This window comes from Bos indicus, chromosome 12 (genome assembly GCF_029378745.1).
Source record: "Bos indicus isolate NIAB-ARS_2022 breed Sahiwal x Tharparkar chromosome 12, NIAB-ARS_B.indTharparkar_mat_pri_1.0, whole genome shotgun sequence".
NCBI lineage: Eukaryota > Metazoa > Chordata > Mammalia > Artiodactyla > Bovidae > Bos > Bos indicus.
The window spans coordinates 2,408,101-2,431,526 of record NC_091771.1 but is presented as its reverse complement, the minus strand read 5'-3'; the positions used below and the strand labels follow the sequence as shown (position 1 = coordinate 2,431,526).

The 23,426-nt window shown below is 37.5% G+C and overlaps 1 protein-coding gene across 1 annotated transcript in view; it reads right to left on the bottom strand.

The window, feature by feature from the left end:
- Positions 1–23,426, bottom strand: part of DIAPH3 (diaphanous related formin 3) — a 565,391-nt gene that overhangs the window by 281,860 nt on the left and 260,105 nt on the right. The window contains 2 exon segments of the mRNA XM_070799979.1: positions 11,036–11,137; positions 15,208–15,302. Of these exon segments, the coding sequence (XP_070656080.1) occupies positions 11,036–11,137; positions 15,208–15,302 (197 nt within the window).

The following is a 23,426-nucleotide window of genomic DNA, read 5'->3' as shown; positions in this document are numbered from 1 at the left end:
CAAAAGACCAAAATGCTTGTCTGAGGAGGTTTTACAAATAGCTGTGAAAAGAGAAGCAAAAAGCAAAGGAGAAAAGGAAAGATATTCCCATTTGAATGCAGAGTTCTAAAGAATAGCAAGGAGAGATGAAAAGCCTTTCTCAGCAATCAATGCAAAGAAATAGTGGAAAACAACAGAATGGAAAGACTAGAGATCTCGTCAAGATTATTAGAGATACCAAGGAAACATTTCATGCAAAGATGGGCTCGATAAAGGACAGAAACGGCATGGACCTAACAGTAGCAGAAGATATTAAGATGAGGTGGCAAGAATACACAGAAGACATGTACAAAAAAGATCTTCACAACCCAGATAATCATGATGGAGTGATCACTCACCTAGAGGCAGACATCCTGGAATGTGAAATCAAGTGGCCCTTAGAAAGCATCACTACAAACAAAGCCAGTGGAGGTGCTGGAATTCCAGTTGAGCTCTTTCAAATCCTGAAAGATGATGCTGTGAAAGTGCTGCACTCAATATGCTAGCAAATTTGGAAAACTCAGCAGTGGCCACAGGGCTGGAAAACATCAGTTTTCATTCCAATCTCAAAGAAAGGCAATGGCAAAGAATGCTCAAACTACCGCACAATTGCACTCATCTCACACGCTAGTAAAGTGATGATCAAAATTCTCCAGGCCAGGCTTCGGCAATACATGAACAGTGAACTTCCAGATGTTCAAGCTGGTTTTCGAAAAGGCAGAGGAACCAGAGATCAAATTGCCAACATCCAATGGACCATCGAAAGAGCAAGAGAGTTCCAGAAAAACATCTATTTCTGCTTTATTGACTATGCCAAAGCCTTTGACTATGTGGATCACAATAAACTGTGGAAAATTCTGAAGGAGATGGGAGTATGAGATCACCTGATCTGCCTCTTGAGAAATCTGTATGCAGGTCAGGAAGCAACAGTTAGAACTGGACATGGAACAACAGATTGGTTCCAAATAGGAAAAGGAGTACGTCAAGGCTGTATATTGTCACCATGCTTATTTAACTTATATGCACAGTACATCATGAGAAACGCTGGGCTGGAGGAATCACAAGCTGGAATCGAGATTGCCGGGAGAAATATCAATAGCCTCAGATATGCAGATGACACTGCCCTTATGGAAGAAAGTGAAGAGGAACTAAAAAGCCTCTTGATGAAAGTGAAAGAGGAGACTGAAAAAGCTGGCTTAAAGCTCAACATTCAGAAAACTAAGATCATGGCATCTGGTCCCATCACTTCACGGGAAATAGATGGAGAAACAGTGGAAATAGTGTCAGACTTTATTTCTGGGGGCTCGAAAATCACTGCAGATGGTGATTGTAGCCATGAAATTAAAAGATGCTTACTCTTTGGAAGTAAAGTTATGACCAATCTATACAGCATATTAAAAATCAGAGACATTACTTTGCCAACGAAGGTCCATCTAGTCAAGGCTTTGGTTTTTTCAGTGGTCATGTATGGATGTGAGAATTGGACTGTGAAGAAAGCTGAGTGCCGAAGAATTGATGCTTTTGAACTATGGTGTTGGAGAAGACTCTTGAGAGTCCCTTGGACTGCAAGGAGATCCAACCAGTTCATTCTAAAGGAGATCAGTCCTGGGTGTTCATTGGAAGGACTGATGCTGAGGCTGAAACTCCAATACTTTGGCCACCTCATGTGAAGAGTTGACTCATTGCAAAAGACTCTGATGCTGGAAAGAATTGGGGGCAGGAGGAAAAGGGGACAACAGAGGATGAGATGGCTGGATGGCATCACCAACTCGATGCACACAAGTCTGGGTGAACTCCAGGAGTTGGTGATGGACAGGGAGCCCTGGCGTGCTTCGATTCATGGGGTCGCAAAGAGTTAACATGACTGAGCGACTGATATGGATCATGTGCAAAGGACTGAGCTTGTCCTAAAACACAGAATACGCCTTGAGTGAGGAACATGACTCTTCAATTCATTTTCATAATCAAACTTCGAAAACGTAGGATACAGAAGACATCATAAATAAACATGGAAGGACAAGTGAGAGGCAATAGGAAAATCTGTAAATATTTACAAAGGAATAACACATAGGTTATATAAGGAGCTTCTACAAACTATAAGGAAAGAAAGATAATATAGTAAGAAAGTGAATCCAGGAAGAAGTATAAATAACCAATAAATATATAATAAACTGTGTCAATCTCATTCGGTAGCCTGGAAATATAGAGTGAAGAATAAAATCACAAGTGGAATAAAAAGGTCATATTAAGTACTAGTGATGGTGCAAGACAAAAATCCTCATGTATATTGTTCATAAAAATATAAAATGACATAATTTCTAGAAGGTTAACTTGGCAGGAATGACCAAGATTAACAGAAGTTTTCAACTAGGAATTCAAATTCTGCAACTTTTACAAAGAAATAATAATATTAATCACAAAAGCTAACCCTTAGAAGAGTTTGGATTACAAGCTGATTTACACGTATCAGTTCAGTTCAGTTCAGTCGCTCAGTCGTGCCCGACTCTTTGCGACCCCATGAATCGCAGTACGCCAGGCCTCCCTGTCCATCACCAACTCTCGGAGTTCACTCAAACTCGCGGCCATCTAGTCGGTGATGCCATCCAGCCATCTTATCCTCTGCCGTCCCCTTCTCCTTCTGCCCCCAATCCCTCCCAGCATCAGAAGTATTAAATAGACATGACCACTGGCCTGTAGTAGTGGAGGCAGACACGACCACTGGCCTGAGGCTGGCAGAATCGTGATTCCCCCAAATAGGGTCACAGACTAATCCCCAAAACTTCTGAATATGTTAACTTACATGGCAGAAGGGACATTGTGGATGTGATTAAATTAAGACTCTTGATTATTCTAGATTAGCAAATATAAACACAATGTCCTTATGAAAGCTGAGGAGAGAGCCAAGGAAGGAGATGACAAAAGGAGAAGGGAGCGGGATGGCAGACGGTAAGCCAGGAGTGTGGCAGCCACCAAACGCAGGGAGGGCCAGGAGGAAATCCTTTCCAGAGCTCTCAGAGGAACACAGTATTAACGACCCATTCCAGACTTCTGACCTCCAGGATTCTAAGACAATAAATGTATTTCGTTTCAAGCCACTAAGTCTGTGGTACTTTGTTATAGTAGCAACAGGAAACTAATGTAAGTTTCACAAATACGGAAAGTGAGGTACAGGAAAATGAACAACTACCCAAGATCACAAAGCTTGTAAGGTTGATATAGGATTTAAACCCAGAGTTCATGCACATAACCTCTATAAAACACTCCCTCCAAACACATACACAAACAAGGCATGCAGAATTTCTTTTTTAAAACCTGGGGGAATACAAAAACTAACCATCCTTCATTGAGGAAATAGTTATAGAAAAAGTCAAAATATCAGTAGGTGGCACAGTGGTAAAGAATCCGCCAACCAGTGCAGGAGACTTAGGAGACAAGGGTTCAGCCCTTGGGTCAGGAAGGCCCCCTGAAGTGAAAAATGGCAACCTCCCAGTATTCTTGCCTGGAAAATTTCATGGAAAAAGAGGCTGGCAGGCTATAGTCCATGAGGCTACAAAGAGTCAGACAAGACTGAGCACAGCATGAGATACCACATAGGAATTTCAAAATATCACATCATAAAAACAAAATCTCCAAAACATTTCACGGTGAAGTTTTAGAACAATGTGCAAATGAGTATGCACACATTTGTAAATACAAAGAAATAGGACTGGAAAACCAGCAAAACATTTAAAAAGATCATTTATATGGAATGCAGTGGGTAGTGAGATACAAGGAAACTTCTACATTGTATTCAATATTTTTATACGTTATTTAAATGTTTTATAACAAGAATATTTAGGTGTATTTTAAAATGAGGCATTTTTAATGGAAGAAAATTTGCATGAACTTCTTGCAACATGTTTTGGTTAAAAATAAAAAAGTCTCTACTGCACAAAGTTTAAAAGCCCTGCCCTACAGTGACACCAAATGGTGATAGATCAAAATACAGTACACAAACAAAACATTTGTTCAATTCAATTTCCTATAAACACTACAATTGCTTTGAAGAATTGGCAGCTTAAAAGAACTAAATAATGTGGATACAAATACTCAAAAGCTTAGAATTTTTAATCAAAGAAATTCTAGTATACCGAGTTTCAAATGCAAATTTTAGGCCTCTAAGCTTCAGCTAAATCTTGTGATCCCATTGAATATTTACATATCTTACTTCTCACACAGTTAACCAACCGTACCACTGTGAGCACAGTGATTTTGCCTAATGGCTTATTGATCAAAAGATGACTGCAAATATAAAAAAATACAGTCATACAACTAAAATCAGGTTCTTTCAACAGAAACCAGCCTTTGATGAGTAGGCAGTATTTGAGGGAAATAAACAAGGAGATAGTAAGGCTGAGAGGAAAAATAAGGAATCCAAGAAAAAAGACAGCTAACTGATCCAATGAGAGTTTCTAAGAAGTATATTTTCCTTTTGTAATATTACTGATAGAAAATTAAGCTGAATAAAGCATGAGACTAGGGCATTCCAAATATGAAACAATTTCTCAACAAAGAGTTTTATACTGGACTGTCTAGGGAAAACAATGTTTCAAATTTAGCACATTGGTTAGTATTCAATGTCTTCTGCCCAAAACCTAGAAAGTAAAACTAGCTCAGTCGTGACTGGACTCTTTGCCACCCCATGGACTATAAACAGTCCACGAAATTCTCTAGGCCAGAATACTGGAGTGGGTAGCCTTCCCCTTTTCCAGGGGATCTTCCCAAACCAGGGATCGAACCCAAGTCTCCAGCATTGCAAGTGGATTCCATACCAACTGAGCTATCAGGGGAGCCCAAAACCTAAATCAACAAATAAAACTCACTGTAAATTGTCTCATTCATTTCACAGTACACAAAACGATATAAAGATGGACCACTTCTCAGAACCCATCTCTAAAATAACAAAATATCATTTGAATAGAACACTTGGTCTGAGAATTAAATGACAGCTTGTTCAGACTATTTGACGTGTTCTTTTTTCCTTATGCCAAAATTTCCTGGAAAGCATAGCTATCAGCCACAAAACAAGTCAATAATATCAATAAACTCCTAGGTCCTGAATTCGTAGCACTGGGTTATCAGTTCTAAAAGGTCCCAGCTATCACCATGTCAACAGCACTACTAGACTACAAGCATCAGCAGGGCCACCTCCCACACCTGGCGACTGTCCTGCTCAAACTGGCCAAGGCTTCAGCTAGAAGGGCTGCAAGAATAAGTTCAGGGACGCAACTTAAGATTCTGAATTACTGGGAAAAAACATAAATAAGATGAGCAATTAAACGTTTAGTACGATAAAAGTACCGAGATACAGCTCACCTGCATTAAGACTATTTTTTAAAGAATAGAGATAATATCAGGATTAAAGAACTTTGCTTCAACTTCAAGGGAGAAATAAATAAAAGTGGATATGTAAACTGTATTATAGGAAATGTGGAGAGAATATAGACATAGTAAACGGTTTAGTGTTTCAAAGAAAACATACTGCTACCACTAAGGCGCCTCAGTCGTGTCCAACTCTGTGTGACCCCACAGACGGCAGCCCACCAGGCTCCCCCATCCCTGGGATTCTCCAGGCAAGGATACTGGAGTGGGTTGCCATTTCCTTCTCCAAAAGTGAAAAGTGAAATTGAAGTCGCTCAGTCATGTCCGACTCTTAGCGATCCCATGGACTGCAGCCTACCAGGCTCCTCCATCCATGGGATTTTCCAGGCAAGAGTATTGGAGTGGGGTGCCATTGCCTTCTCCAAGAAAACATAAGGGACATAAAATTTAATGGATATTCACACATTTCTGAATAGTATATATGAATATCATACTCGATAGACCACTCAGTTCAGTTCAGTTCAGTCATTCAGTCGTGTCTGACTCTTTACGACCCCATGAATCACAGCACGCCAGGTCTCCCTGTCCATCACCAACTCGCAGAGCTCACTCACACTCATGTCCATCAAGTCGGTGATGCCATCCAGCCATCTCATCCTCTGTCATCCCCTTTTCCTCCTGTCTCCAATCCCTCACAGCATCAGAGTCTTTTCCAATGAGTCAACTCTTCGCATGAGGTGTGCAAAGTACTGGAGTATCAGCTTTAGCATCAGTCCTTGCAAAGAACACCCAGGACTGATCTCCTTTAGAATGGAGTGGTTGTATCTCCTTGCAGTCCAAGGGACTCTCAAGGGTCTTCTCCAACACCACAATTCAAAAGCATCAATTCTTTGGCACTCAGCTTTCTTCACAGTCCAGCTCTCACATCCATACATGACCACTGAAAAAACCATAGCCTTGACTAGACAGACCTTTGTTGGCAAAGTAATGTCTCTGCTTTTTAATATACTGTCTAGGCCGGTCATAACTTTCCTTCCAAGGAGTAAGCATCTTTTAATCTCATGGCTGCAATCACCATCTACGGTGATTGTGGAGCCCAAAAAAATAAAGTCTGACACTGTTTCTACTGTTTCCCCATCTACTTCCCATGAAGTGATGGGATAAGATGCCATGATCTTCGTTTTCTGTTAAGCCAACTTTTTCACTCTCCTCTTTCAACTTCATCAACAGGCTTTTTAGATCCTCTTCACTTTCTGCCATAAGGGTGGTGTCATCTGCATATCTGAGGTTATTGATATTTCTCCTGGCAATCTTGATTCCAGCTTGGGATTCTTCCAGCCCAGCATTTCTCATGATGTACTCTGCATATAAGTTAAATAAGCATGGTGAAAATATACAGCCTTGACGTACTCCTTTTCCTATTTGGAACCAGTCTGTTGTTCCATGTCCAGTTCTAACTGCTGCTTCCTGACCTGCATATAGGTTTCTGAAGAGGCTGGTCAGGTGGTCTGGTATTCCCATCTCTTTCAGAATTTTCCACAGTTTATTGTGATCCACACAGTCAAAGGCTTTGGCATAGTCAAGAAAGCAGAAATAGATGTTTTTCTGGAACTCTCTTGCTTTTTCCATGACCCAGATACTTGTATGTAAGTAATATATGACAAAAGTAGAACATACTTCTAATTTACATGTTGTGTTTTATATATTCTATTTGGTATTTTGGGACACACCACAGAACATGTAGGACCTTAGTTACCTGAGAGGGGATCAAATCCACGCCCCCTGTATTGGAAGGTTGGAGTCTTAACCACTAGATGGCCAAGGAAGTAGCTTCTATTTGGCCTTTAATTGACATTGATTACCAGCAGTTTGGATGTGTTACTTTCACAAACCACCTTTCTATGAAACAGAAATAGTAGAGACAAACACTGATTTCCAGGTAAGCTGGATTTTGTTTGTTTGCTGTTTTACATAATTCTTGTGTGGAATTAAAGCAGATTATATAATGCAAACAACTTTAGTAACTTTATCCACTGTATCAAATTTGAGTGTTTATTTAAATAGACTACATCTGTAATTCATATGAATCAAATTAATGAATTTACATAATTGGATAAAACAAAAATGTAAACTGGCAACGAAAATAACTGCAGGGTTTTAACTGATTTCTATAAAAATGAAAACAATGTTAGAAATGACAGTATCAGTGCACAGAACCTGAAGATGAAACAGTTAACACCAGTCTATCTACGATAAAAACAAGTAAAAAGGCAAGTTTCGATCCTATTTGGGGTGGAATGACCACCTCTGACTCTTTCTTGTTTGTGACTCTGAAGATTTTTCAGCCAGAAATGATTAGCACTTTAAATATAGGTTTAGTCAATAAGTAAAGGTTTTTCTATGAGAGCAAAGTCTTGCAGGAATCTGCAGTTTAGTTTACCTCTAGTTAACAGCCCATCTTCAATATATATACAAGTATACTAAGCTTATTACTTTAAAAATGAAACAGCATTATGAGAATCTTTAAAAAATACACGTGGTAATTATAATCAATTTCTTAAAACCAAATTATGGTATAATTTATATAATGTTGATAAACTGAAAAGACATCACTCTTTAATCAATTAGTGAACTCACTGAGTTTTTAAATTAGAAAGAATAGAAAACATCAGGCATCACATGTGGTTCATCATTTTGGGGGTAACTCTCAACTGTATAGAACTTTACGAAAGTTTTCCTGTCTTTTGGGTGATGCGTGGGGGTTTGAGAAGTAGAGAGCCAGACTGAAAATGGTGAAAAACTGGAATGGAAAAAAAGATGAAGTGAAGAATATTACTATTTGCTACCCACTTCCCCCAAAAAACTTCATATAAAACTTCACATTTTTCTTCAACTGTCTTTCTTTCTTCATCAAAACAAATATATTCTAAGATATTCAGTTTAGTTCAGTCGCTCAGTTGTGTCCGACTCTTTGTGACCCCATGAATCGCAGCACGCCAGGCCTCCCTGTCCATCACCAACTTCCGGAATTCACTCAGACTCACGTCCATAGAGTCAGTGATGCCATCCAGCCATCTCATCCTCTGGCGTCCCCTTCTCCCCTGCCCCCAATCCCTCCCAGCGTCAGAGTTTTTTCCCAATGAATCAACTCTTTGCATGAGGTGGCCAAAGTACTGGAGTTTCAGCTTTAGCATCATTCCTTCCAAAGAAATCCCAGTGCTGATCTACTTCAGAATGGACTGGTTGGATCTCCTTGCAGTCCAAGGGACTCTCAAGAGTCTTCTCTAACACCACAGTTCAAAAGCATCAATTCTTCGGCGCTCAGCCTTCTTCACAGTCCAACTCTCACATCCATACATGACCACAGGAAAAACCATAGCCTTGACTAGACGGACCTTTGTTGGCAAAGTAATGTCTCTGCTTTTCAATATGCTGTCTAGGTTGGTCATAACTTTCCTTCCAAGGAGTAAGTGTCTTTTAATTTCATGGCTGTAGTCATCATCTGCAGTGATTTTGGAGCCCAAAAAGGTAAAGTCTGACACTGCTTCCTCTGTTTCCCTATCTATCTGCCCTGAAGTGATGGGACCGAATGCCATGATCTTCCTTTTCTGAATGTTGAGCTTTAAGCCAACTTTTTCACTTTCCTCTTTCACTTTCATCAAGAGGCTTTTGAGTTCCTCTTCACTTTCTGCCATAAGGGTGGTGTCATCTGCATATCTGAGGTTATTGATATTTCTCCCGGCAATCTTGATTCCAGCTTGTGTTTCCTCCAGTCCAGCGTTTCTCATGATGTACTCTGCATATAAGTTAAATAAGCATGGTGACAATACACAGCCTTGACATACTCCTTTTCCTATTTCGAACCAGTCTGTTGTTCCATGGCCAGTTCTAAGATGTTAGTGTAACACAAACCAGAACTAGAAATAGTATTTTTAGAAATGTTCATAATCAACAGATAATAGCAGATGGTTTTCAACAGTATCACTCTTGTTCTCTTTATATTCCATTTGTAGTCAGTTATGATCAGCACAGAATGTGTAGAGTCAAGGTCAAGTTTGCATTGACATGTGCTGAAACTATTTCTGTCTTAAAATCAAAATTACCATGTCTAAAGCCCTGGTATCTGGGAATATACTTATTTTAACTTTCTGACCCCTCTAAGTACAACACTTGTAAGTCATGCCTCTTTGACGGGAATCCTCGTTTTTCAAAGGCAGCCATAACCTGGCTATTTAAATAAACCTAAAACATCTCCAAGTTAGAGTTCATTCTTCTGTGACAATCACCAGGAAAAACATGAGAATAGTTTTAAATCTCTGTGATGATATGCAACATAAAGAGTTTCTTGGTAAGCAGATATTTTCATATGTTTGTGTTTCATATTTAACATGGATAGGAATATTTTAAAATTGTAATTTTACATGCTATGATTTTCATTCAAGAGTCAAAAAGGACGAACAAACATCAAAAATCTAAGCAGCTTGTGGTTAAAAATGTAACGCAAATTCTCTCTTGTCTTATATGGAAGATATTGTGTCACAGGGATCAAGAGAAAGACTGATCAGGTGACAGAAAATAAACAAGAAAATAAAGAAAGAGAGAGAGAGAGACAAGAGGATAAAAGAGCTCTCTGGAGAGACTCGGGTTAAAAAAATAGCATTTTTCTAAAAATAACGTTTAAAAGTTTTATAATAAAAATTACAGGGCTATGAAGAGGAAAAACCTGCCTTTTTTTTCTTTCTAATCTGAGTCTGTGAACTTTGGGGGCAGGAGAGTCACTGCAGAGAGAGCTGAGTAGATTGGATTTATGAAGAGACAGGAAGAAGTTTAAAATCAAGTGTCAATAACACGACAAATAATAGTATGTAAACACAGTCCTTTAGTAATCCAATCCAAGCTTTCAGAATTATAGAAATATAATACTACCACGTCCCTGGAGGTTGGTAATAATATAGCTGAAGACTCTAGGGAAAAAAAATCTTATTTAGAAAAAAATGAAATAGTACTTTAAACATCATCATGATGGCTGAGGTACCCAATGTCAACATGATAATTTAATGGTAGAAGGTAAGAGCAGGAGAAAAGAAAACTTGATAAAAATCTTAAATTCATGTTGCAATAGAGCTAACATATAACATTGGAAAGTCTTTTTTCATCTCTTTAGATCCCAACTTCTATAAAATTGGAGGCTGGAAGTCTTGAAGATTTTATAAAATGCATTCATTTTTTCATCCTCATTGCCAAAAAGAAATTGTATTTCTAATTTTAGAGTTTAAAACATGAGAGGAACTGAAGTGATTGAGTAGAATGAGAAAGTGAAGCTACTCTTGCGATATGTTGGAACACACTGCTCGAGAATAAAGCACAATCCACTCTAGTCGTAGGAGTGCAGGTTTCATTTTACATTTTCACATTAAATAGAAAAGATAAAAAATCACGTTTGTACTTTTGAAAGAACTCCTTAGATTTCATTTATGGTTAGAATTTCAACATGCATTTTAAAATCAAGATAATTTTCCATAAATATCCTCAGGTTAAGAAGAAAAGCAAGGTGGACGTTGAATGCTTGTGAATAGTAGTGACGTGAAAGCCTCACATTCTGTTTCCTCTGTGCACAGCACAGACGTCCCCTCCAGAGAGCTGACAGGGTACTCACCACGACAGCAAACTGCTCGGGTTCACATAGGTTGCTATATTCACTCTGGTACTGAGACAGTGAATTCAACTGTTCTTGATCGGGAAGATGCTTTATTAAGTTCTAAAAGTAAAACCAAAAGAAAATATCTTCATTAATGTGCTTCTTAAATTCTAGGAAAATTTATTAATAAACTGTGAGAAGGAAATCATTGACCAAGTTAATCTTCAGTTTTATTTCTAGTTAAATTCCCAAATACTAAGCCTTAAGCTTTCGTCTCTGTATCTTGAAAGCAACTAATTTTCCTCTTCTCTATCCAGGATTATTACATATTCAAATCAAGCACTACTCAATGTTTATTTGATTAGCTATATAATTGAGAAAGGAGAATTCAATCTATACCAAAGGAACAGCTTTCTCACCTGGATAAATGTGATCAATTACATTTCAGCTATTGGCAATTAAATGTCAGAAAATTTCAGGCAAAACCAAACATTTTTTAGCACTTCACTCAGGGGGACAAAAGATATCATATTGCTTCTAACAGGCAAGAGAAAGAATAGAAACGAAATCAAGGGAATTTTAATGACAGCACTTGCAAGATTCAACTAATATGATTACAGTTTTAATAATAAAAATGAAGATATCTCTAAAACAAGACAACCTAACTTTTCTGATGTGAAAGAAAACTTGAAAAGGCATTGAAGACACAGGATGATGAACCTTGCAGATAAAAGAATACAGAGAGAACTTAAGTGCCATGGCTGTCAATGGTCCTTTGCCTCAATCATCTTCAGCTCAGAAAGGGAATACATATAATTATGCTTCCTTGTTAGAACTTAAATGATTAAACCATCCCTTTGACAAAGTCTATATAGATCCTCTGTATCAAAATATGATTGACAATAATAGTATTATAGCAAATTAGTATACTGACATTAAAATTAAGAAAAAAATAATGGTTGGTGCTCACAATTCCAAATTACAGCATAAGCAAACTCTGTACAAGCCCAAAGTCAAATTCAAATTATAATTAAGCCTATACCATGCGAGGCTTTAATATATATATTTTAGGAAATATATTTAAGGAAAAAATATATATATAAGGAAATATATTAAAGGAAAAAAAAAATCCCCAATGGTGTTATTAATTAAAAAATAATGTTAGAGAATGTTATGTATCAAAGAGTTAGATCAAAGAACAAGTTTTTCACTCACTATGTACCTTTGGACAAAAACTTGATTGACTAGCCAAAAACAAAAAAGTGGCAATTTAAGATTATCTCTAAAAAAATATTCAACATTAATACTACCAAACTGAATAAAAATAAAGGAATATGATTTTCCCTTATAAATAGAAGTTTCTCTCAGTAAAACTGCCTAAGACCAGAAGACTCAGTTATTAATAAAAGACTCGGTTTTTTTTAATCTTTCTAGTTGATAGCTGACCTATTTATTACACTGAATTTCTTCAGCATCTTTTTAGATAACCATAAAATCATCTTAATTAATATTTTTAGTGAATATTTTTAGTTAATATATACTTAAATTTTAATCTTTCATCACAAATTCATTACTTTTTTTACTTCATTATTTTTGTTTTCTAAAGTAATAAAACTATTAGATTTGTAAAATTACAGGCCCAACATTTCTTTGTGTTCCCCTTATCATATTTCCCATCCTAAGTTCCTTTCAAAATAAAGTCTTCAAAGTTGCCCCACACAGCTTTTCTCTCACAGGATCCTTCTGCTGGAAGGACTAATGCTGAAGCTGAGACTCCAATACTTTGGCCACCTGATGTGAAGAGCTGACGCATTTGAAAAGACCCTGATGCTGGGAAAGACTGAGGGCAGGAGGAGAAGGGGATGACAGAGGATGAGATGGTTGGATGGCATCACCGACTCGTTGGACATGAGTTTGAGTAAGCTCCGGGAGTTGGTGATGGACAGGGAGGCCTGGCGTGCTACAGTCCCTGGGGTTGCAAAGAGTCAGACACGACTGAGTGACTGAACTGAACTGAACTAATTTCAACCTTTAGGGACCTTTACACACACATTCAGGCTTCCCTGGTGGCTCAGACAATAAAGAATCTTTCTGCAATGCGGGAGACCTGAGTTTGATCCCTGGGTCAGGAAAATCCCCTGGAGAAGAGAACAGCAACCCACTCTGTATTCTTGCCTGGAGAATCCCATGAACAGAGGAGCCTGGCGGGCTACTATCCATGGGGTCGCAGACTTGGACATGACTGAGCAACTAACACATACACACACTCACACACATTCACATACCTCACATATTATCTAGGTCTAACAATCTCAATACAGCCAGGTTTACCTTGTATTATAATCATATATATACATATATATGTGTGTGTGTGTGTATATATATATATAAATGCCATCTCCCTTGCCACACTATAAACTCTACAAAGGTAAAGTTTGTGTCTGATCAAGCCTATACCTGAGTGAGCCTAACACCATTCCTTTATATGGTAGGCACTATAAAATATGTGCTAAATTAATTAATGATTATTAACAAAGTACTGCTTTTTCTATGCTCTGTTCAAAATAGGCAAGTTCTTCACTGTACAATTAGAAAGTATTTTTAAAATTAAAAATAAGACTTCAAACAGCATGAAATTCTTATTTTTTAATGAATATATAAAGATTTTGCATATGTCCACAGTAAATTTTTAGATTTTCAATTCATAAGACTGGATTTATATTTACCAAGTGTGGTAAGCAGAATGATGACCCAACCCCACTAAGAGCTCTTCATTTAATTCCCTGAACTTATTAAATATTAACTTACACAACAAAGGGAACCAAGGTTTAAAATGGAATTAAGTTGCTATCAGCTCACCCTAAACCAGAGAGATTATCCTGGATTATCCGGATGTGCCCAATATAACCACAAAGGTCATAAAAAGTGGAAGAGGGAGAGCACAATAGTAAGAGGAAGATGTGAACAGAGGCCACCTCTACAAGGTTTCTGTGAACAGAGGAACAGAGCTTCAAAGGCACTGGCTGAGAAAAAATGAAGGAGTGTGTCCACCAGCCAAGGAATGTGGGCAGTCACAGGGGCTGGAAAACAAAAACAGCTTGAAGCCTCCAGAGAGGAATGCAAGTCGGCTAACACCTGGACTCTGGCACAGTAAGGCCACACCAGACTTCTGTGCTACAAAAATGCAATATATTTGTTTTATAGTAAGCCACTAAATTTGTGGTAAATTGTTAAAACAGTAATAAAGAAGTAATATGTTAATAAATTATGTGGAACTGAATATTCTTCGGACATGAATTTTAAAATCCAAACTTTTTTCCACTCAAGAAGACATGATCGTGCAAAATATTTATATAATCAAGTTAAAAGCTACTGTCTAAATATAAATATTTATATATTTATAATACTTACAAATGCATTATAAAAACTACATATGCATTAAGTAGAAACATTTTAGTGGAAGAACTTGGAAATCTAATCCCAGGAATAAAGCACATACACAATCAAAAGGAATAAAGACAAAAACTATGAGAAACTGCTGGAAGAAAAACAAGCTTGAACAAAGGTTGTTGAGTTAAGTAGTTTAAAGAGTCTGAGACTTAGCAAAAGTCACTGATGGAATTATATATTTACACCACATTTAGAAGACAGGACGGAAAAAACCAAGAAGTTCCAGTCTTCTGAATGACTGAGAATACTATGCAAACAATTTCTAGTATTCATGGAAACACAAATGACTCAAGTAAGGGTTGTTAGTAACAGTAATTCTAAATAAAGAGAAAACTCCCTCAATCTTCTTTACCAAACAAAAATACAACTTTATAAGTCATACAAGCCCAAGTCATGTATGACTTTATAAGTCATACAAACAAATTTAAATTAGCATATTATTAGACTTAACTGTAAAAAAAAATACATATATGTAAAAGTAAACAATCTGCCTTTCAGAAACAGTCATTTAAAATAACTTAAATGTAATCATTTGATAGCATTATATTTAGTTTGCAGTTACAAGAACATGCAAAGCTCTATCTCCTGGCAACGCAGAACTTATGCTAAAAGTAATTATGCAGCGAAGATTTTCCAGTTGAATGATTTGGTTTAATAATTTTGCTTCACTTACAGATTTCTGCTTAATGAGAAGCCTGCAATGAAATATAGGAATTTAAGCTCTCTGTCTGTATGTTTACCTGAATCATAGACTCTGCCAACTGTGTTTCATCCACTTCCAATATCATCATTTTGATTTCCTCGTATGGCACCCGGAAAGAGCTCAGGAAGATTGCTAAGAGGAGGGGAAAAAAAAGAGCCATAGTAAAGAAGGTAAGAAAAGAATATTTTTTTAATTTATTTATTTTTAATTGAAGGATAACTGCTTTACAGATGTAAGAAAAGAATCTGAGATGTACTTCTAAATATAAAATAAAAAATGATTCATAAAAAGAGAAATTTTAAATACTCAATATAACTACTGTGGAGGAATCTTTCAGTAACACATTTCTTACTCTTCCTCAGTTTTAGAACTACATTTAAACAACAGTTCTATATTATTATGTTGGTTCTGAGGATGATTTTTAATCCTTAGTTACTAGCCTAATATAGGAATGTGCCAATTTTGATATGATTTTTTAAAAACTGAAATGGATTAGTACACTATAGAGGTATCATATTGTAATGAAAAGAACCATAAAACCCCAATATGTACACATAATATTTATCTAGACGTGTGTGTTATTAGTCTACATAATATCTTCTGCCCTTACTAAATAGTTTAAAAAAGTTTTGTTTTTTTTTTCCCCAGAAAATTGCTTAACATATGACCCAGCAACCCCACTACTGGGCATATACCCTCATGGAACCATAATGGAAAAAGACACATGTACCCCAATGTTCACCACAGCACTATTTACAGTAGCCAGGACATGGAAGCAACTTACATGTCCACTGACAGATGAATGTATAAAGAAGTTGTGGTACATATGCACAATGGAATATTCCTCAGCTATAAAAAGAAATGCATTTCAGTCAGTTCTAATTAGACGGCTGAACCTATAGCCTATTATACAGAGTGAAGTAAGTCAGATGGAGAATGACAAATATTAATGCATATCTATGGAATCTAGAAAGCTGGTACTGATGATCCTATTTTCAGGGAAACAAAGGAGATGCAGGCATAAAGGACAGACTTTTGTACACAGTGGGGCAAGGAAAGGGTGAGACGATTTGAGAGAGTAACATTGAAACAAACATTTTCAGATATAATAAATAGCTAGTGGGAATCTGCTGTATGATTCAGGGAGCCCAAAGTCAGTGCTCCGTGAGAACCTAGAGGGGTGGGGTGGGAGGGAGGCAGAGGGAGGTTCAGGAGGGAGGGGACACATGTACACAAATGGCTGATTCATGCTGACGTATGGCGGAAACAATCACGATATTGTAAAGCAATCATCCTCCAATTAAAACAAAAAAACTGCTAAGCAGTGCACAACACTTTTACAAGTCATAAGAGCACCCTCATGTTCAGACAATATGCCAGAGAAATACATTCTGCATAGAACTAAAGCTTAAATATGCAATATTAGAACACAAATTTTAATGGAAACTATCCAAATGGACTAGAAGGGATAAAATGGTATTATTGAGAATTCAACATTATTTACATTTTTTATACCTCACATGGGCTTCCCTGTGGCTCAGATGATAATCTGACTGCAATGCAGGAGACCTGGGTTTGATCTCTAGGTGGAGAAGATCTCCTGGAAAAGGGATCTGGCGCCTCTGTCCGTGGAATTCTCCAGGCAAGAATACCAGCAGCTATCCACTATTCTTCCACTATCCACTGCCATATACATCCACTAATTCCATGGACAGAGGAGCCTGGTGGGTTACAGTCCATGGGGTCAGAAAGAATCAGACACACTGATCAACTAACTCACGCCTACCTCATACATCTTACATACATACATGTTCAAACCCAATGATCTTCTCAAAAGTTACTGAAGTGTATAAGAATATTTTCAGAGCATTAGATTTAATGTTTTACTGGTTCCCCCTTATTCTACTACTATTGTTTCTTTTCTCCAGTGATAGATGTTACTTCTTGAACACACTCAGACCTCATTACCACTACCCACTACTTTTATATACCAAACTTGTTATCATTTATTTGTAGGTATTTTCATATAAAAACACTATTTTTCATGAAATTGAGAAAACACGATGCTTCTTTCTCGGAGTAAGACTATATTCCTGAGGATACCATGGATCAACTAGAGATGAATAATAAGAACATCATTTGTGTTCTTATCATCAGCTTCATTCACACATATTGAACTCAACAGTTATAAATGTGGGATATGCTGCTAGAAATAATAATATGTATAATCTTCAATAATGCAAGAACAAGAAGGAACAAATGAGCTAAATGATACTGCAAAAGAGATTTCTGGAATTACTAAAGGATAACCCATTAGTAGACACCAGAAAGCACAAAAATATTATATGATCTTAAAGAGATAATTAATGAATAACTGAGAGGGAATAAAATCTAAATCTATACATCATGAATAAAGCAAGTTGCATATGATCCTAGGATTAAATGTAAACATTAATATGAAATGAAGTGAAGGTCGCCCAGTTGTGTCCGACTCTTTGTGACCCAGGCCAGAATTCTCCAGGCCAGAATACTAGAGTGGGTAGCCGTTCCCTTATCCAGGGGATGTTCCCAACCCAGGGATCAAACCCAGGTCTGCCACATTGCAGGCGGATGGATTCTTTACCAGCTGAGCCACAAGAGAAGTCCAAACATTAACATTCGAATACTAAAAGAAATTGAACATGGAAAATTAGCTCATTTATGATTATAGAATTTACTCATAATAATCAATGAAAAAACATATGAAAAGACTTATATCTGACAAAATAAAAAGAAAACACTCATGTCAAATCACCTAAAACAATGGGATGAATGTGCCTCAAAATTCAGAAGGCTTTTCCCCAGTTCATTCAGAATACAGTGAGGTCCAAATAGAAAAATGAGAAAAATGTATGATAACTCAAAACAGCAAGAAAAAATGACCAACGAATAATATGTAATTTGTTAAACATCAGAAATAAGCAAACTGAGAAGGTAAATTGCTAAGATATTATCTGGATTGCAAGTTTAGAAGGATTAGTAAGATTAATCACAATCCTTAAAACTCCCTTTGAGAAACAATAAATTCTATTTGAAACCTAACTATGGACACAATAACAAATTGTAGAAAAGGTTTTAACATTAAATAAAAAGATTAAAAGGATCAACAGATAAGGAAGTTGTGGTTCAGTTCAGTTCAGCTCAGTTGCTCAGTTGTGTGACTCTGTGACCCCACGAACTGCAGCACGCCAGGCCTCCCTGTCTATCACCAACTCCCAGAGTCCACCCAAACCCATGTCCATGGAGGGATGAATCTGAGTCAGTTGCAGGGAGGTAGATAAACCTAGAGCCTGTTATACAGAGTGAAATAAGTCAGAAAAGGAAAAACAAATATTGTATATTAATGCATAATATGGAATCTAGAAAAACACTACTATTTACAGAGAAGAAATGGTGAAGCATTCATAGAGAATGGTCTGGTGGCTACAGTGGGGAAAAGGGAGGGTAGAAAAACTAAGAAAGTAGCATTACCATATATACACTCCTATCTAGTAAAATGGATAACTAGAAGGAAGCTGCTATATAACAGAGGGAGCTCAGCCTAGCGCTCTATGATGACCTAGAGGCGTGGAATTGAGACAGGCTCAAGAGGGAGTTTTTTATTTTTTATGTGTCTGATTCTTTCTGACCCCATGGACTATAGCCTGCTAGGCTCCTCTGTCCATGGAATTCTCCAGAAAAGAATACTGAGGCTTGCCTGGAGAATCACATGGAGAATTCCATGGACAGAGCAGACAGATCCTTCTCCAGGGGATATTCTGAACGCAGAGATCGAATCTGGGTCTCCTGCACTGAAAGCAGAGTCTTTACCATCTGAGTCACCAGGGAAGCCCATACCAGGTATAAAAAATGTAAAAAATGTTGAATTCTCAATAATACTTTTAAATTTCATAATAAAAAACCCTGTATTTTATATATATATAAAATTGTGACTGACTTGTGATGATGTACAACAGAGACTACCACAAAATTGTAAAGCAATTATCCTCCAATAAAAAATAAAGAGTATCTTTTAAAAAAAGATTAAAAGGAAAGAATTACATGGAAGCATAACAATAATTGAGGGAGAAATAAATCATAGTTTTTATTTCAGGCAGCATGGCAAAGTGGAGAGAACTTTGAAATGTTTTTTAAAAGTTATTTTTACTTTAATCTTTAAATCCTTTTCTGATCTATCCCAAAAGAAAGGAAATTAGAAAACCTGGAGAAAATGAAAAAAATACTTAAAGAAATGAAACAAAAGTTTGAAACATTGAGCAGGAAACAAAAGAACTGTATTATAAAGAAACAAGTATTTGAGGGAGAAAAAAAATCTTTAAAAATATGCATATCTAGCTACTGAAGTAGAAAATTCATATGGATTAGACATCAGATAAAGAGAAAACAGGTAACATAAGCAGAGATGTTCTCCAAACCACAAAGACAAGGAGATGGAAAAATACTAAGTTAAGAGACATGGAATACGAGTATGGACACCTACAAATGTCGTCTTGGAGTTCTGGAAGGAACACACACACACACACACACACCAGGGACGAAGCGTATTTAAAAAGAAAATGTCACTTTCCAAAATTTTAGAGACAGACAAATCATCAGAACAATGAAGCTAAACAAGTCCTAAACACGGTATTTTTTTTTCTTTAAAGCTACACTAGCTTCTTGTAAAACTCCAAGTATTAGAGGGGTGGTAGAATGGGAACATTCAAAAGCTCTGATATTGGAAGAGAAAACTGGTACAAATGCAGAACCGGTATATACTTATAGTAGCAGTTGTTGTTGTTCAGTTGCTAGGTCATGTCCAATAGACTACAGCCTGCCAGGCTCCTGTGCCCATGAGATTTCCCAGGCAAATTTCCTTCTCCAGGGGATCTTCCCAACCCAGGGATGAAACCCATGTCTCCTGTATTAGCAAGCAAATTCTTTACCATTCCAGGGAAGCGCTATACTCAAAGTAGAGGTTACCAAACTTTTTCTATAAATGACCACATTGGTAAATATTTTAGGTTTTATGAGCCTATACAATCTGTCACAGCTACTCAATTCTACCATTGCAGCCCCAAAGCAGCCATGCTGCTGCTGCTGCTACGTCGCTTCAGTCGTGTCCGACTCTGTGCGACACCACAGAGGGCAGCCTACCAGGCTCCCATAGTAGTAATGAATGTGTTAGCAGCTCAGTCACGTCCAACCCTTTGCAACCATATGAACTGTAGCCCACCATGCCCCTCTATCCGTGGAATTCTCCAGGCCAGAATACGAGAGTGGGTTGCTATTCCCTTCTCCAGGGGATCTTCCCAACCCAGGAATCTAACCCAGGTCTCCTGTAGGCAGATTCTTACTGTGTGGCAAACGATTAAGTTTACCCAAGTGAGGTCTGGCTCCTATGAGGTACTCTGTAAGCCCTTGGAATGTCCTACTTAGTAAGAGTGTCTTTGTTTACTAGGAGCTTTGGGCCACAGCCTATTAGCCTGAACTGTGGAGGGTCTGGAAACTAAGGTCAAACATATGGGGGAATCAGCTATATCAAGACCCAGTGCAAACTAAATACCAAGGCTTGGGTCCCTGCTGGCAATAATCTGTGAGAAGTGTCCCCCATCACTGCTGGGAGAAGCCAGTGCTGTCCTTGTCACCAGTGGGAGAGGACAACTGCAACACCATGCTTACAGCTCTCCTGGACTCGGCCCCACGGGCCTCTTCCCTCTTGCCGTTTGCCCCACGGGCCTTTCCCTCTGTATCACTTTGCTGTAATAACCATGAGTAAAACAGCGGTCAGTCAATTCTATGAGTACTTCAAACAAATTATCAACCTTAAGAGTGGTCCTGGGGACCCCTGAACTTGCCACTGGTTTCAGTAGTGACAGCAGCCCTGGGAACCCCCTAACTTTGCAGATGAAACACCTCTATGATCTCACTTACACAGTTATCTAATCATATAAATATAAGCAACATTAGTTACCCATGCTATTTATAACTAATAATACATGTTTAACAATAATATATGAAAGACAAGTTAAATTTGAATAGAAAAATCAACTTTGCAGATAGATATAACTTACTTAATTTTCTTCTATATTTGTAATTCATCCACTACTTTCAGGTATTATTCCATGATTAAAATAACATATATTTATAAAGACTGAAATATGGGGGGGTTTTTGCTTATGAATAACCTTTTGGGAAAACATTTGCCATAACTAAGGGCAAGAATGGTAGAATGGATATGAGTTTGGGTAAACTCCAGTAGTTGGTGATAGACAGGGAGGCCTGCCCTGTTGCGGTTCATGGGGTCGCAAAGAGTCGGACACGACTGAGCGACTGAACTGAACTGAACAGCAAGTAAATTACACAAGAGCTGAAAATGAACTAATGCATAACACACAAATCAAAAGAGAAGCACAGATCTTTAAAACACTGTATTTAAAAGTTATGGAGAATAAGATGTTTATTTAAAGCATCCAAAATACACATTAAACTGAATATTTTTACTAACATGCATCTTATCCCTTAAAATGTGATTATATTGATCCCAGTCGGAAGTTCTGAGTGCAGTAAAGGAGTGTAGAATGTGCAGATATTAGAACCAGTCATACATGTTTTCTGCAAGGGAACTTATAAATTTTAAACCTTTATACTAATTTCTAGGTTCCAGGTTTCCCCCCTTTACAGCTCTAATATCCACTCCAAAAAAAATCTAGTAAAGCATAGAAACTTGTAAAACTCCCAAGCCATCTCTTCATCCTAGAATGGCTAGAATTCTTTTACCCTGAACCCAGACTCGGACAAACTTCAGAAACCCAAAATATACCCACTCCAGTACTCTTGCCTGGAGAATTCCATTGACAGAGGAGCCTGGCAGACTGCAGTCCATGGGTCCCAAAGAGTTGGACATAACTGAGAGACTAACACACACAACCCATTTTTAAACAAATAGGTAAATAAATCAATAGATTTTAGATCCTTCCCCAAAACTCTGTGAAATGTTTCAGTTACGAGAAATTTAAGAGAAAGTACCTTAGGCTTCTAAGTGATAAGACAGAGTCTTGTCACCATCATGTGACTCTTCTCAGAATTCAGTATCTCAGAAGACTGAATTTCATAGACAAAAACCAGCTGTGAATCAGACTATAATTACAGTAAAGATTATAGGCTGCTAAAGCCTCTTAAAGCTTAAATCATAACACTTGCTACACTCAGAGAGGGTAAGAATGATTCGAGATGGATTACATCATAATATGATGACCTGGTATAAATTCTGACCTTTTGATCTTATACTTTAAAATGTGTCTAATAATTAAATGAATGGATTCACATGCTCAGCTACAGCAACCCAAACAGTATCCATCTTTATTTTGTATTCTCTAAACAGCCATTTTCAAAATCAGCAATCTTTTTCAAGTCACTCAACTGCCATGCTACCAACAACCTACATACACTGTCAACAGAACTACTGACAAGGAGACTCTGCAGTAAAGACTAAACAGGCACATCCTGAACCAGCACGTCAACTACTGCACTTGAACCTGGAATCCTGTTTAGTATATGTGTGTAATGCATAACTAATACTAAAGAACACTGCTCAAAATACCAATCATTCAACTTTCAGATGGCTATTTAGGCTATCTTACCACAGCTAACCCACCTAAAAAGAATCATATTCAAGATAATATTTCTTTAGGACCCCGAACAAGACAATTTGTAATGGAGGCCATTAACAGTTTTCAAGACAAAAAACATTCTTAAAATCACAAAGTACAGAACGTTTTGACATTATTTAAGTTACTAATTATAGGGGACTGGAATGCAAAAGTAGGAAGTCAAGAAACACCTGGAGTAACAGGCAAATTTGGCCCTGTAGTACAGAATGAAGCAGGGCAAAGACTAATAGAGTTTTGCCAAGAAAATGCAATGGTCATAGCAAACACCCTCTTCCAACAACACAAGACTCTACACATGGACATCACCAGATGGTCAACACCGAAATCAGACTGATTATACTCTTTGCAGCCAAAGATGGAGAAGCTCTATACGGTCAGTAAAAACAAGACCAGGAGCTGACTGTGGCTCAGACCATGAACTCCTTATTGCCAAATTCAGACTGAAATTGAAGAAACTAGGGAAAACCACTAGACCATTCAGGTATGACCTAAATCAAATCCCTTATGATTATACAGTGGAAGTGAGAAATAGGTTTAAGGGCCTAGATCTGATAGATAGAGTGCC